The sequence below is a fragment of the Rhamphochromis longiceps genome, linkage group LG23 (assembly GCF_057381845.1).
Source record: "Rhamphochromis longiceps isolate RC_006_pf linkage group LG23, R_longiceps_female_GT1.1, whole genome shotgun sequence".
Classification (NCBI taxonomy): Eukaryota; Metazoa; Chordata; class Actinopteri; order Cichliformes; family Cichlidae; genus Rhamphochromis; species Rhamphochromis longiceps.
The window spans coordinates 12,042,709-12,059,610 of record NC_140578.1 but is presented as its reverse complement, the minus strand read 5'-3'; the positions used below and the strand labels follow the sequence as shown (position 1 = coordinate 12,059,610).

Sequence of the window (16,902 nt, the reverse complement as noted above, 5' to 3'; positions counted from 1 at the left end):
GGTGTTTCGCAGCAATATGATGAAACAACACACCATCAGTCATAACATGGCACACTGTGAAACATGGTCAACACCCAAAATATCTGTGCAGGTGGAGTGTTGAGCATGAAATCCCTTTTATCAAGAACACGGGCGTTTCAGTCTCCTTTCATGATGTTAAACCAAGGTTCTCTACAGAAATGTCTCTGCCCTTTCCTGACTATAGCAGTAGCAGAGCACACGTACTTCTGTCTCATGGTCTGTTGAAGATGTTGAGGCAGTTGTATCTATGAGAATATTAGACTACGCTGCATCCTGACACGCATGACACTAAAAGCGTACCCAGTGCAGGAGTCCTGACCACAGATCAGTATGTGACAAAAGCAAGAACAGGTTGCAAGAAAAGTGTTTTGGTGTGCAACCTGTGAAATATCTGTGGCTCACTGAGAAGCCCAGTGTTCTTCATCACAGATTTAAATGCTTTAAACATTAAACCAGTCACACTGTCAGCGCCTACGCATTTGGAGGTTTAAGGATTGTTAAGATGACAAGAAGTGAGTTCCAACGGATTAAAAGTGTGCAGATTATTATTATTTTTTTCATCTTGTCTTGTCTTTTTAATTTCTTCAGAAAGTTACAGGGAGGGATTACTTCCAGACACAGGAAATGCTCCTCAAAAACTCAAGGAAACTGAGTAAAACACTGGTAATATAGTTTGTGTTAGAGTCCCCTCAGTTAATGAGAAAAGAAAAAAAGTTACATTTGATCAAAGTAGCTCTGCAGCGTATTATTGGAGTTAATAATGTGACACAAAACCACAGATTCAGAACCTCACAATATCATGCAAATTAAACTACTTCTATGCTCGAGGTTGTTTTACACTGACTGGACACCATGCAAGTTTCCTGTAGCCCTAGTTTCCTGTTCCTAGCTGACAGGACTGGTACCTGGTATGGTTCCCTGCTGCTATACCCCATGAGCCCCAAGGTTTAATATACTGTGCATTTAGACATGCTCTTCTGCTTACCTTGATTGTGATAAGAGTGACAAATGTAGAGTCTTGCCTGTGGCAATCAATAAGGCATTTTCACCCAGACAACTGCTGCTCACTGAATATTCTTTTTTTTTTGAGGGGGAAACCTTAGAGATGGTTATGTGGGAAGATCAATGTGGATCAGCAGTTTCTGAGAAACTCAAACTACCAGCAACCATGTCATGTTCAGAGTCACTTACATCATCTTTCTTCCCTCTTCTGGTGCTCGGTTTGAACTATAGCCGGCCATCTTGACCATTGTTTGTATGTTGGCTGCTTTTTCTTCTATTCTTGTGATTCCACACTGGTTTAATCTATGAACAGCAGTGTTGCATGTTTTTCTGTCCATGTATATTATTCTACATAAGCTGTGTGTTTGGGACCATAAAGACATAAAGTGTCTACCAATCACATGTTTCCAAGTGACATTGTATGGTGGATCAAAATCTGATGGTACTTTTCTGATATCATAATTCCATCAGTTTTGATAAGATCCCCAAAACCACTGGGTAAACTGCAGTCCGAAACCATGGCAGAGCCTCCATGTTTTACGGATCATCATCGTTTATTTATATAGCACTTTAAAAACACACCTGGTACACCAAAGTGCTGTACAATACAAATGTAAATATAGGAATAAAATAACAAAAACCAGACATAGCAATAAAAATGTCAGTTACCCACAGAGTTAAAAGCCAGGGAGTAAAAATAGGTTTTTAATCAGGACTTAAAAACTGGCACTGATGTACGGATGGCTGTAAACACTCACCGTTGTACCTCTTTTGACCTCCATTGTAAATTTCAATGACAATTTGAAGCAAAAAGTTCACATCTGAATTCAACTCTCAATGAAACCAGTACTCTCAAATCGTGTGTCAGGATTGGATTTTTTCTTGTTTGTGGAGGACTGGCCAATCAGATACTGTTTATCTGTTTTGTTCTTCATTTGAGGTCTGCCACTTAACCTGTGTAGTTTAGACCTTTTTATTTAATTATTTTTGTTTTCAAGGAGAACTGTTCCTCCCTTCATCGCCCCGCGGTGCATTTTCTATGCGTTAGTGATTCATAAGTCAGTGTCAAGTTTCATAACAAACAAATATTAAAAATCCTCTCAAATGGTCAGCACTACAAATAAATGAAACAGTCAGTGTTGAAAGAAAATCTATTTTTTTGTTGTTGTTGTTGTTGTTGTTTGCTTTTTCGGGGGGGGGGGGGGGGTTGCTCAAGACGACTTTTTGAAATTACTTTATGGGAAGCAAAATATAAAGAATTGAGGGGTGGTTTGAGACTTTTGCACAGAACTGTATATGTCTAAACGACAGGTGAGATGCTACTGTGTGATTGGCTGATTAGATATCCGCTTCGAAGAGGAGGTGACGAAGTGTCCCTAACAAAGTGGAATCGTAAGTCTGTGATTAACGCGCTTATACGACTTCGGAACTTCTAGGTAGTATTGTTTCTGGCTAATATTTCTTAGCTGCTGGCATAATAATAAACGTTACACGGGTACACGTGGTTTCACCGCCTTTAAATTCGCCTTTGATGCTAATCAGAAACATAAAAGTGATGCTGTGTCCTTGATCCTTGTCCTTCAGCTCCTCAACAAACGTCCCGAACGATCACGTCAAACACAGCGCCGTGTACAGTCAGTCCGCTCTGTGCATATTTTATGCGTACACTGTCTCCACGTCTCCAAAAGCTCCTGTTCACAGGTGACACTGTACAAACAAGATTATGGATGTGCCACTGTCCTGTCAAAATACATTAAGACTCAGCGCTGACGGACATTCTGGGAGACTTTGATGTGGCTGCGGCTGTAAGAGCGCGGATTCGCTCTGGTCCTATCATCCTCTTGGTGAGGTGAAGAGCGTCAACGGCGGGGCAGAGCTTTGCGCGTTCACGCGAAACCTATAAACGGACGTGGCGCGCGGAGAGCTGTGAGTAGTGTGTGGAGAAATGAGGAGAGAATAACGGCGGCAGAGGATGGCATCTACAGCGCCATGGGAGATAATCTGATGACACATGCAACAGAAATGCTGCAAATGCCATCTGCACAAACTTTTTTCTCTGTGTTCTGAAGACACGGCAGCTCTTCAACTTTGCCCTACGAGGTGATATGTGAGAAGGAGAGGCCAACCATGCAGCTGAATGAGTCTGGGGTTCAAACGGTGGCACCCGAGCCATGTCAGCAACAAATACTACAGGACGACTACAATGGGAACTGCAGCGAAGGTTCCACCACTAACATGTCACTGCACTGCTGGCTGCAGCTCCTCACCAAGGAATCTATCATGGAAATTCAAGGAGACAGCTCCAGCGTAGTGGTACGTGTGATGATAGCGTGTGTCTACTCTATCGTCTGCGCTCTGGGGCTGGTGGGGAATTCACTGGCTCTGTATCTGTTGCACTCCCGTTACAGGCAGAAGCAGTCGTCCATCAACTGCTTTGTGATGGGGCTGGCTATCACAGATCTACAGTTTGTTTTGACCTTGCCTTTCTGGGCAGTGGACACAGCCCTGGACTTCCGCTGGCCGTTTGGTCGTGTGATGTGCAAACTCATCAGCTCTGTCACCACCATGAACATGTATGCCAGTGTATTCTTCCTCACAGCTATGAGCGTGGCACGTTATTACTCCATCTCCTCCGCACTGAAGATACACAGCCGACGGACAGCAGCTGCCAGAGCCAGGTGGACCAGCCTGTGCATCTGGGCTGTTTCTTTGCTGGCCACTTTGCCTCATGCCATCTACTCCACCAGTGCCCAAGTATCTGATGAGGAGCTTTGCCTGGTGCGCTTCCCAGACTCTGGCAGTTGGGATCCACAGCTCCTTCTGGGTCTATATCAGCTTCAAAAGGTCCTAGTAGGTTTCCTTATTCCTCTAGTTATAATCACCGTCTGCTATCTGCTGCTGCTTCGCTTCATCCTAAGCCGGCGCATTGCAGGTGCAGCGGGCCCAGAGGCAAACCAAAGCCGGCAAAAGCGTCATTCCAAAGTGACTAAATCCATTGTCATCGTAGTTCTCTCCTTCTTTCTCTGCTGGCTTCCTAATCAGGCACTGACACTGTGGGGTGTGCTCATAAAGTTTGACCTTGTGCCCTTCAGCAAAGCTTTCTACAATGCACAGGCCTATGCTTTCCCTCTGACTGTTTGCTTGGCGCACACCAACAGCTGCCTCAACCCTGTGCTCTACTGCCTGATCCGCCGGGAGTTTCGGGCAGGCCTCAAGGAACTTCTCCTGCACGCCACGCCATCTTTCAGGAGCCTGACTCATCTGCTGCGTCGCAAGGCCAAAGTGGCTGAGGCACCACCTGTTTTGGTGCTGGTCCAAATGGATGTCTGACTGGGATGATTGGGGAACTCGAAACATTCCACCTGCGGTACTATTGATCTGTTTACCAAGAGGGCATATGTCTCACCTACTCTGTCGATGCTGAAAATCGCATTTCTTTAAAAAAACAAACAAAAAAAATGCAGAATTATAATGTACTGCACGGTAGGATGTGCCTCACTTCTACTGTGTTTCTCAAGATTTTCTCTGCATCACATATTTCTGTTGTTACAGTTGTTCACTGTTTCAGTCTCCCCGCTTCTGTCGAGCAATACTGCTCTCGTGTCATGGACATGTATAGCTGTTAATCCAAAGTGAGATTCAAATAGTTGCAGCACTCAGGCGTAATTTTTTTTTTATGCATACTGGTAAATTACTGTGTTTGTGTTTGTTTACTGGTACAAGTGTGTAATTCTTTCGTCAGTATAATCAATGGAACAAATGGAATCAAAATAATTAATTTTAAAAAAACAGGACAGTGATGCTTAGAAGTGTTTGCTTTATTTAAAATATCATAAAAGAAAAGAGCAATTTAATCGCCTGTTGTTGTATCTGTGGAAAAACTAAAGAAATGAGCGGGGGGGGGGGTAGAATTTGTACATTTTATTTTTGTAGATGTATGGAGTAAAATAGTAGTGCTTGTTGCATTGTCCTGGAGAAATGACTCATCTCTTGTGAAAAAATAAAAGGCAAATAAAATGTACAAGAGCTAAAATCAATTTCCTGAGCTTTTCGGGGTAAGGCAGCATGGCATCAAAGACTTCAGCGTAATGAGTGCATAGTTAGTAAACGTCTCCCTTGTGGAAAGCTTTGAGGATTAGGACTTGAAGTGATCCATTTAAGATTTTATACCCCTGTGCAGCAAATAGTATATGATTCATATTTGAACTGAGCACGTATACTGTGTTGTATGCACACAAGATGAAAAATTTACGATCATTATTTCTCTCTGTCTCACTCTCGCTGACCTTAGACAGCCATGCAAATATACTCAGATGCGTTCTTTTTCTTACTTTATATGTGTCAGTCTGAAAATTATGATGAAGTATGTCGAATTTCCTCTAAACATCTGCATTATATGTCAGACATTTACTTTAAACCAAAGCATTTTTTCATTTAAAAAAAAGGCATCTCATGGTTGGACAGACCACCAGTGCCACAAACAGCCTTTTTATCTCTGGTAAATTGAACAGATACATATGTTGACTGGAGCTTCTGTGGTCATAGCATCAGCTTTCATACAAGACAGCTGCTAATTTGATGTTTTTTCATTTAAATCATAATGACTGATAATCCTGTAAATAAAATAAAGACTAAATAAAAAACTCAGCTTGAACTATTTTGAATAATTGGGCCAGATCACATTAGAATTCAGAGCCCGTAAGAGGAGAGATAAAAAAGGAAAATAGTCAGAGGTGCTGAGAGCGTGCAAAATAAAGTGGTGCTAATGTTATGTAAACAATCCCACACCGGCAAGAGGGCATCAGACAACAGAGACTCCCTTCTCTGTTCTTTTATTGATGAGCTTTAACTTTCTCATTCTGTGCTTGTGCAGCTCTCCTTCAATCACTAACAACAGCAGCACTGCGCTGCACAAATAATGAACAAAGGTGTTGCTAACTAGACTGCATGTCAGATAGAGGGGGCAGATTTTCTTCGTCTCTTCTGTTGAGAATGGGATTCTCGCTCTTCAGCGCAACTTTTGTGTGAAATGAAGTGTAGCAAAGCCGTAGTCTAAACATAAATACTAAATAAAACACTTGTGTGGTTTGAAATGTCTTTTCAAATTGCTTTGTGGACCTAAGCTGATGCTTAGTGTCATTCTTAGATAGAAGTATATGAAAAATGCCAAACAAAAGCTTTAGGTAAACAATGGCCCCAGACAACCAGAGTTTGCTGCATTGCATTATAGTTTGATAAAGGCTTTAGCGATTCTGTTCTACATGATTGATTTTGCAGGGTGCCTATGCCATAAACAGATATGTGTTCAAATTATCATAAACAAAGTCATACACAGAATACTTTGACTCGAGTAAAATTCAGGTAAATAGAACCTTCGATTTTTGGGGCTTTTGTAAAAATATGCTTGTTTGCTATGAGTAACCTGCTATGTGCTGCACTTGAAGGAAAACTGTACGCACAAGCAGCAGGAACAATTGGGTCAATAGAGGCATACCCCAGTTTTGCCCCGTGCCTTCAGTGGGTCAGCCTGAACAAGCTGGGAGCAGAATCTGCAGCAAATAACAGAATCAGTGACTTTTGTAATCTTGCCTGGTTATAAATTCACTGAGGAAAGATCTCTGGGCCAATTTTGCCTTCAGAATACCCTAAAGCAGATTAACTGCATATCATGGGCCTTTATTTATATAGCAGAGAAGAACCAACGCACCAGATAAACTAACTTTTCACAGAGCTTTGTATGCAACATTGTTACATCTTGATTGTGCAAAGACATAACTGTATTAGGAAAGCGTGATAGCTCACTTAGCATGAGCGCATTTCAAAATCTCTATGGCTCTCACACCTTGGATTCATCACAGAAAGCCTGCATGATACAGATTTGTACCATCAGGATGTGAGTAAGGCCTGCTGGGCTATCCATAGAAAGGTTCAGAGTTAGACTCGGTTCAGAAAAAAATGACTTGTTTCACGTGAAGTTAAAACTATGATGGTGCTGATAAACAAGTTCTATGTAGATCTATCTATCTATCTATCTATCTATCTATCTATCTATCTATCTATCTATCTATCTATCTATCTATCTATCTATGGGTACCCATATCCACATAAATAATAATACTATATACTATAATAATGATCACACAGCCCACTGCCCTCAGCAGCTCCATTTGGCAACAGAATAAAGATTCCCTTGATATATAATTCCCTTGAAAAACATGCCAGCATGCACTGAATATGGACAGGCTGATGTTACGAAATCAGTTTCACTGTCATGGTCCGCGGCCCGGCGTCCGGGGTGCTGCTGGGATGTCCACGCCCACGAGCGTGGCTGCTAACCCCACACCTGCATCCCATCCCAGGCGATCACCAGGTGGACTATTTAATCCTGCCCTACCTGCTGCTCCACGCCAGTCCGTAGTCGCCTCTCAGCGATCACAACTCGGCGTGTTTTTGTTTTCGAGCCACCTGCCTGTCCACCTGTCCACCTGTCCGCCTGAGATTTGGTTCACATTCAGCTTCGCCGTCTCGACCCCTTTTGGAGCTCCACCCCCCTCTGGTTCACTCGGCCCGGCTATCACCGTGAGACGCACACTCCACCTTCCCTCGTATGCTGCCTTTTTTCCGCACCCCAGTAATCTGTCTCTCTTTTTGTTTTACAGCCTCTCACAGCCCCGCTCTCGGCGTTCCCTGTGCGGTCCCTCGGTTTCTTCTGGTTTCATACGTTGTTTTTCTGGCTACCCTCACGGGACACCTTTAGTTGCAATAAAAATTACTTTCTTTATTCGCTCCTACCCTAGTGTGTGTGTTCTGCTACTGGGTCCTGCCTGCGCTCGGAACTTCGGTTCATGACAGTACGGACTGGCCAGTATGGACCCAGCAGATCCACTCCGCTCCGCTATTAATAAACAGGGCGCTATCCTCGGTCGCCACGATCAGCAGCTCCAGTCTCTCCAAGACCATTGTCAAGAGCTCAGTGACACTCAGAATAAATTACAAACTAGGCCGTCCGACCCCGTGCACCGCGGCGTGTCGCCTCCGCCGCTGGAACCCTTCCACGGGGAGCTGGACCTGTGTGGGGGGTTCCTTTTCCAGTGCTCCTTGTTTTTCAGTCGCACGCCTCACGCGTTCCCCACGGATACTGCTAAGATCTCCCACTTCGTGGGATTGTTACGGGGGCGTGCTCTAGCATGGGCTGAAGCCTACTTAAATTCTCACCCCATTCGTGATTGCGATTACGATGACTTCCTGGAGGAGTTCCAGGCTACGTTTTCCCCTCCGGTATCGGAGGACGATGCCGCGCAGAAGTTGCTGGGGCTCCGTCAGGGGCGGCGCAGTATTGCGGAGTACCTAGTTGAATTCCGTACTCGAGCGGTCGCCGTGGGTTGGCCCGATTCGGCTCTTCGTGGGGGGTTTTTTACGGTCGTTAAATGACCAGATGAAGGACCAACTAGCTTTTCACGAGGAGACCAGATCCTTTGATGAATTGGCCTCCCTCTCCCGTAGGATTGACAGACGCTTGCGGGAGAGGGATGCCGAGCGGCGGTCTAAGCCTATGGGCTCCGTATTGCGCCCCGGGTTTCGCGTTTCTCCGCCCCCGCCCCCAGCTGCGTGTGCGCGCTCTCCGTCGCCGCCCCCGCCTGAACCCATGCAGATCGGACGCTCTCGGCTTTCTCCGGAGGAGAGGGAACGCCGATTTCGGGCTGGAGAATGTCTGTACTGTGGGAGGCCCGGTCACCGCATCGCTGTTTGCCCGGTCCGCCCAAACAACCCGGCCCACCGGTGAGTCCGGGGATACGGGTGGGCAGCACTCTAAGCACTACTAGACCCCGATTGTTACTGTCCGTTACTATCGTGACTTCTAATAAGACTTTTACATGCCCCGCGTTAGTGGACTCCGGGGCGGAACAGAACCTTATGGATGAGAAGCTGGCTAAGAGGCTAGCTGTGTCTCTTACTCCACTCGAACCGCCCATCCCTGCGTCTACATTAAACAACCAAGTGTTTGCATACATAACTCACCAAACCGCGCCTGTACGGTTAATCACATCAGGTAACCACCAAGAGCAGCTGTCCTTTTTCACTTTTCCTGCTCCTGACACCCTGCTTATCCTAGGCTACCCCTGGTTACAGAGACATAACCCACACATAGATTGGGCCGGAAAAAGTATCGCGAGCTGGAGTGTGTTTTGTCTGGCGAACTGCCTGAGGTCAGCCGTTCCCTCCGCCTCAACGGAACGGAGGCCCGCCCCGCCACCCGCGCCGGACCTCTCTTCCGTGCCCCCCGACTATCACGATCTCCAGCAGGTGTTCAGTAAAGATGAGGCGCTCTCACTCCCGCCTCACCGTCCATATGACTGTGCTATCGATCTGCTCCCGGGTGCATCGCTGCCCTCTAGCAGATTATACAACCTGTCTCGCCCCGAAAGAGAAACCATGGAGAATTACATCCAGGAGTCGCTAACTGCAGGACGTATTAGGCCGTCATCCTCTCCCGTGGCTGCGGGTTTTTTCTTCGTGGGAAAGAAAGACGGGACGCTCCGCCCGTGCATCGATTACAGGGGGCTGAATGACGTCACCGTCAAAAACAAATATCCCCTCCCACTCATTAGTTCTATTTTTAACTCACTCCAGGGAGCTACGGTCTTCACCAAACTAGATCTGCGGAACGCCTACCACCTGGTACGGATACGTGAAGGCGACGAGTGGAAGACCGCCTTCAATACCCCACTAGGGCATTTTGAATATCTAGTGATGCCGTTCGGGTTAACGAACGCCCCGGCGGTTTTTCAAGCCCTAGTCAACGACGTGTTACGGGATTTCCTGAACGTGTTTGTTTTTGTTTACCTGGATGATATTTTGATTTTCTCCAAGACGCTCGAGGACCATCGCATCCATGTGAGGAGCGTGCTACAACGGCTGCTCGAAAATAGACTGTACGTAAAAGCGGAAAAGTGTGAGTTCCACGCCTCATCCATTTCCTTCTTGGGCTACATCCTCGCTGGTGGGCAGGTGAAGACCGACCCGGTGAAGATCAAAGCAATATTGGAATGGCCGGTTCCGGAGACACGAAAGAAGCTTCAGAGCTTCTTGGGGTTTGCGAATTTTTATCGCCGTTTCATTCGAAACTACAGCCAGGTGGCCGCGCCTCTCACCCAACTCACCTCACCCAAGGTGTCTTTCACATGGTCCCCTGAGGCCCACGCAGCCTTCGCTAAATTGAAGCGATTATTCACGTCCACACCCATTCTGACCCATCCTGACTCTTCTAAACAGTTTGTTGTTGAGGTCGACGCATCTGATGCGGGAGTCGGGGCGGTTCTTTCCCAGCGGTCTGGGCCCCTGAACAAACTCCGGCTGTGCGCCTTTTTCTCACGCCGACTCACCCCCGCGGAGAGGAATTACGACATCGGCGACAGGGAACTCCTAGCGGTAAAACTCGCATTGGAGGAATGGCGTCACTGGCTGGAGGGGACCGAACAGCCCTTCGTTATATGGACGGATCATAAAAATCTACTGTACCTTAGAACCGCCAAGAGGTTAAATCCCCGTCAAGCTCGCTGGTCCCTATTCTTCGCCCGCTTCAACTTCACACTCTCCTATCGTCCCGGGTCACGAAACATCAAACCCGATGCGCTCTCCCGTCTGTATTCCCCCGACAGCGAGGCGCCCCCCCCCCCCTCCCGCCACCATCCTGCCTGCCTCCTGCGTGGTGGGTGCTCTCACCTGGGAGATTGAGGAGACCATTCGCCAAGCGCTCCCGGGGGACCCTGACCCAGGGACTGGACCGCCAGGACGGCGCTTCGTTCCCGCCGCCGCCCGGGGAGCAGTCATCCACTGGATCCACACAGCACGATTCGCGTGCCACCCGGGCGTGAGCAGAACGGCGCGCCTCCTCAGCAGACACTTCTGGTGGAAATCGCTACTACGGGACGTGAGGGACTACGTGTCTGCCTGTGCCGTCTGCGCTCGTAATAAATCATCCACGAAACATCCCATGGGCCAGCTCCACCCACTCACTACTCCCCACCGGCCCTGGTCTCACATCTCGCTCGACTTTGTTACCGGTCTCCCCACCTCTTCTGGAAAATGTGTCATCCTCACCGTTGTGGATCGGTTTTCTAAGGCCGCCCACTTCGTCCCGCTAGCCAAGCTGCCCTCGGCTGCTGAGACTGCCCAAGCGTTAGTCACGGAAGTCTTCAGGCTCCACGGAATTCCCCTGGACATTGTCTCCGATCGCGGTCCCCAGTTCACCTCACAAGTGTGGAGGACCTTCTGCTCCATTCTCGGCGCCAAGGTCAGTTTGAGTTCCGGTTTCCACCCGCAATCCAATGGGCAAACTGAACGCCTTAATCAGGAGCTGGAGACTATGCTGAGGTGCGTAGCCAGTCAAAACCCCTCCTCCTGGGTTACTTACCTGCCCTGGGTGGAGTACGCCCACAATACTCACACCTCGTCCTCCACCGGCTTCTCTCCTTTCGAAGCGTCCCTCGGGTATCAGCCTCCGCTCTTCCCGGAAGAGGACCTGTCCCTCTCCGTCCCGTCGGCCCCTCATCACCTCCGGCGCTGCCAACGTGTGTGGCGCTGCGCTCGCCGCGCCCTCCTGCGCGCAAAGGAACGACAGGCGCACTACGCCGATCGTCGCCGCGCCCCAGCCCCTGACTACCAGCCGGGACAGAAGGTTTGGTTGGCTGCTGGGAACATCCCGCTCCGGGGCACGTCCCGCAAACTGGCTCCCCGTTTCATCGGGCCGTACGAAGTGGACCGAGTCATCAACCCGGTGGCAGTCAGGCTCCGGCTTCCGGCCTCTCAGCGTGTGCATCCCACGTTCCATGTATCTCAACTTAAGCCGGTCCGCCTCAGCCCCCTGTGCCCTCCTTCCGAGCCCCCTCCTCCCGCCCGGCTCGTCGGCGGCCATCCGGCCTATGTGGTCCGGCGGATCCTGGATGCGCGCCGGCGCGGGCGCGGCTGGCAGTATCTTGTGGATTGGGAGGGGTACGGCCCCGAGGACCGCCTCTGGGTCCCGCGCTCCTTCATTCTGGACCCTCGTCTCATCTCTGCTTTCCGTGCTTCTCTCCGCAGGCGGGGTCCCGGCCGGTCGCCTGGGGGCGACCCTTGAGGGGGGGGTACTGTCATGGTCCGCGGCCCGGCGTCCGGGGTGCTGCTGGGATGTCCACGCCCACGAGCGTGGCTGCTAACCCCACACCTGCATCCCATCCCAGGCGATCACCAGGTGGACTATTTAATCCTGCCCTACCTGCTGCTCCACGCCAGTCCGTAGTCGCCTCTCAGCGATCACAACTCGGCGTGTTTTTGTTTTCGAGCCACCTGCCTGTCCACCTGTCCACCTGTCCGCCTGAGATTTGGTTCACATTCAGCTTCGCCGTCTCGACCCCTTTTGGAGCTCCACCCCCCTCTGGTTCACTCGGCCCGGCTATCACCGTGAGACGCACACTCCACCTTCCCTCGTATGCTGCCTTTTTTCCGCACCCCAGTAATCTGTCTCTCTTTTTGTTTTACAGCCTCTCACAGCCCCGCTCTCGGCGTTCCCTGTGCGGTCCCTCGGTTTCTTCTGGTTTCATACGTTGTTTTTCTGGCTACCCTCACGGGACACCTTTAGTTGCAATAAAAATTACTTTCTTTATTTGCTCCTACCCTAGTGTGTGTGTTCTGCTACTGGGTCCTGCCTGCGCTCGGAACTTCGGTTCATGACATTCACTCCGGTTCTTTTTTATTCCTTGAGGCATCCAGAGACGGCGCCGGGGCTCTCTGTCCTGGTTGTTGTGTCCTTGGGCAAGACACTTTACCCTACCGCCTACTGGTGTTGGCCACAGGGGCCGATGGTGCGGTATGGCAGCCTCGCTTCTGTCAGTCTACCCCAGGGCAACTGTGGCTACAACTGTAGCTTGCCTCCACCAGTGTGTGAATGTGAGAGTGAATGAATAATGGAATTGTAAAGCGCTTTGGGTGCCTTGAAAAGCGCTATAGAAATCCAATCCATTATTATTATTATTATTATTATTATTATTATTATTATTATTATTATTATTATTATTATTATTATTATTAACATATTACAAACACTGAGACCCCCACTCTGCATCCACTGGGCCATTGGCCCCTTGTTGTCTTACATTGACAGATAAGCATGTGGAGAGTCTCCTGCAAACCTGCTTCTAAGTTATAACAATTATGAGTTTTTATTAAAGGTACAAGCATCAGCAATCCCCAACTGTAGCTTCCTGTCTCCTTTTATGACAGGCAGACCCCCAGTGTACATAAATTCCTTTCCTGTCACAGGCTGGGTCTCCGACCCAGCACTCTGAGTTTTCTTTGTATTTTTTGATATGTTATTTTTGTGTTATTTCCTATTTTGCCTTTAGTTTAGGCAGTTATTGGTTATTGTTCCTGGGTTTTCTATGTTTTGGGGTTTGGTATTTATTCATCACGTATTAGGTCTGTTAAGTTGTGTTGTCATGTTTAGTTTTAGTATTTCCTGTTTTATTCTGACAATGTCATGTGTTCTCTGTTAATTGTATTTAGCTTTTCTCTCCTGGTCCTGTCATTAGGTTTATGGCTGTCAGCTGTTTCCCCGTATGTTTCCACTTCCCCTGATCACCTCATGTCTGTATTTAAGCCTTTTGTTTTCTTCATGCCATTGTCGGGTCGTCTGTTTATTCTGCCCTAGTTCTAGCCTGGTTCTGTTTATTTGACCTCAGTCTTAGTTTCGGTTTTCGTCTGTTATGTATTATTAGTCTTAGTCATGGTCTTTGCTTGTTATTTTCCACCACAGTCATAGTTTAGGTTTTGGTCTCAGTACCGTTTTAGTATTTTGTTTCTTAGTGTCTTGTCAGTTTACTTTGGTTTCCTGGTTTACTTCTGCCGTCTTCTAATAAAGCCTCACCTTTCTGTTAAAACCTTACTACCCCTCGTCGTCATCTGCTTTTGGGTCCTGTTTCCACACACATCGGCGCACCCCGCCGTGACATTTCCCTCTACACAATTACACACACTCTCAAGCCTACAGCTAAGCCAAACGGAAACACAGACAAATCCTTCCCTATTCCTCTCATCTACTGCTGGACCCTTTTATCTAAGCAAATTTAACACATTGTATTCTAATAATTGTTTTCTTGTACTCACACTGACCTGAGAGGACAGATTTAGATTATGAATATATTGATATATTGCAAAGCCAGTCAGTGCAAAGTAAGAAGTAACTTCTCATTTTTAGGAAATGAAAATGAAGAGACTCAGGACATGAAGGACAGGTTCATTAGCAGAAAAGCTAAGGCATCTGAAACACTCTCAGCTCTTAGTTCTGCTGCTTTTATCCTTATACTTCATTATGCATTGATTGCAAAAGATCCGACGGGGTGTGTGTGTGTGTGTGTGTGTGTGTGTGTGTGTGTGTGTGTGTGTGTGTGTGTGTGTGTGTGTGTGTGTGTGTGTGTGCTTTTTTCTTTTTTGTTCTTCAGTTTCCAAGAATGCGATTATCTGAGCTCTTAACATAGATAAAAGACTCACCCAAAGTCCCAAAGCATCTTTTGTCCACCTTTCCATCTTTCTCTCTCTCTTATGACCTCTAACACGTGGAAGGGCACTGCACAACCAGGAGGTTATTGAGTTTTAACAGTAAGCTAATAGACTTAACAAAATGCACTTAACTGCCATTAATGAAAGGCCATTTGATCAATACTCATCTAAATTCTCCCTGGGACATAATGTGATAGTTGAAGGTTGCACAACACCCTTGGTGCTGACCTTTCTCTGATGCTTAATGATAGCCTGACAATGCTTGTATCGCTAGAATATTTAATTTTCCCTCATTAGCAGACTCATCAAACACAGCATTGACTTTTTCAGCTGTGGATGGGATATTTTAGGAGTGGTGTTTATCCCGCATAGTGTTGAAAGAGATCCCATGCACCCTATCTGTGCATGCCGGGCAATAAACTGAGCTGATCATGAAATGTGCTGGGGTTATCATATATGCAGGAAATGTTAGTTCCTAATTTGATCAGTGTAAGAGAATGGAGCATAAGAAGATTCCTGGTGAAAATCCCCCCAAACACACACGCCAGGTCTTTATCGCAGTCACTGTGTGTACTGGCACTAATTTCTTTTGTCATTTCCTTTTTCTCTGTGCCTCTTTGTCTTCTATTGTCATGCACTCTGCTTATCTTCTTCTGGCTGCTCCCGGTCGTCACAGCCGAGCATCTGTTTCCATCTCATACTGTCCCTAGCATCTTCCTCTATAACTTCAGCACTTCTTCACTGCCTCCATAATCCTCCTCTGTGGTCTTCTTGCTTTTTCTCCAGCCTAGCAGCCCCATATTCAGCATCCTTTATCTATTCATTAAAAATTATTTTCCATTTATCTGAAAGGGTACTCATAAATTCGCTTAACAAAAATAATATTCAATTTACTCTCACAAACCTGCCAGGCTATAATTTATTATCATTCAAAGCAACAAATTATACTTTGTGCAAGCATTTTGCATATGTGTGTGTGTGTGTGTGTGTGTGTGTGTGTGTGTGTGTGTGTGTGTGTGTGTGTGTGTGTGTGTGTGTGTCCTACTGCTTGGACTATAATTTAATTACTTGTCATTTTTCCCTCTTTCACCAGTGATAGACATAAAGCTACATTAGGTCACACACAAGAAGGCTTATCTTTTTGAGATTCATTTATCATACGATTATCATATCAACAGATCTCTGTTATCTCGAGAACTAAGTCCACAACAAAACTACAACCTAGCAATTAGTCATAGTACCATGTAATCCCAGTCATCAGATACACGGTGTCAAGTCTGGTGAGGAACTTTGTCGCATGGAGTCACACAAACCACCTGCAACTCAACACCTCAAAGACTAAGGAACTGGTTGTGGACTTCGGGAGGTCCAGAGAAGGTCCACTGCCGGTTCAGATAGAGGGGGAGGAGGTGGAGGTGGTCAACAAGTACAAGTACCTCGGGCTGTGGGTGGACAATAAACTGGACTGGTCATGCAACACAGAGCACCTGTATAAAAAAGCCCAAAGCCGACTGTACTTCCTCAGGAGGCTGAGGTCTTTTAACATCTGCAGGAAGCTCCTGAGGATGTTTTACCAGTCGGTGGTTGCTGGAGTACTTTTCTATGCTGTGGTGTGCTGGGGGAGCAGCACAGCAAAGAAGGACTCATCCAGGCTGGAGAAACTGATCAGGAGGGCTAGCTCTGTGGTCGGCATGAAGCTGGACACTCTGGTGACAGTGGCAGAGAAAAGGACATTAAAGAAACTGATGGACATTATGGACAATGCCAGGCATCCTCTGCACACGGCCATAAACAACCAGAAGAGTCTGTTCAGTGACAGGTTGCTTCTCCCCAAGACAAGAACTAACAGACTTAAAAACTCCTTTGTCCCACACCAGAGCGTTCTCACTCCCGAGGCGTAACATGTGGACGTTTTGTCACGTCCCGCGGCGTTCCTGAGGAACGCGAAAGGAGACCTTCGGCGTTCTTATGGTACGCGGCGGGTTATGGCTGGAATCCAGTGCAATGACGCTCCCGCGGTAGTAGACGTTCCAGACCTGTATTCCAGCCCTAAACCTAACCTTATCCCTAGCCCTGACCATAACCTTATTCCTGACCTTAACCAGGACTTTAATGATGTTAAATAGCGTGTTTCTAAGCGATTTGAAGAAAAAGAGCGAACATGTGTAGGTTCAGTCCAGACGGTTCTCATATTTCCTCTTTTTCCGAGGTCGTCATTTAGGAACGTGGTGGGTAGCCGAAAACGTAATATGGTGACGATTTGTCACCTAGCGTAAAATGTTACGCTTTGGGAGTGAGAACGGGTTGCCCACACGCCATCAGACTGTTTAACTCCTCCCTGGAGGG

General features: G+C 47.3%; 1 protein-coding gene across 1 annotated transcript; it reads left to right on the top strand.

Annotated features, from left to right (window-relative positions):
* The first annotated feature begins 2,968 nt into the window (after positions 1-2,968).
* rxfp3.2b (relaxin family peptide receptor 3.2b) lies at positions 2,969-5,871 on the top strand. The gene has a single exon (XM_085398301.1). The coding sequence runs from the start codon at positions 3,151-3,153 to the stop codon at positions 4,351-4,353; it is 1,203 nt and encodes a 400-aa protein (XP_085254427.1). The 5' UTR covers positions 2,969-3,150; the 3' UTR covers positions 4,354-5,871.
* The last annotated feature ends 11,031 nt before the right edge of the window (positions 5,872-16,902 follow it).

Bases quoted from the DNA above. Each gene is read 5' to 3' on its own strand.
- rxfp3.2b (XM_085398301.1), top strand. From the start codon at position 3,151: ATGCAGCTGAATGAGTCTGGGGTTCAAACGGTGGCACCCGAGCCATGT.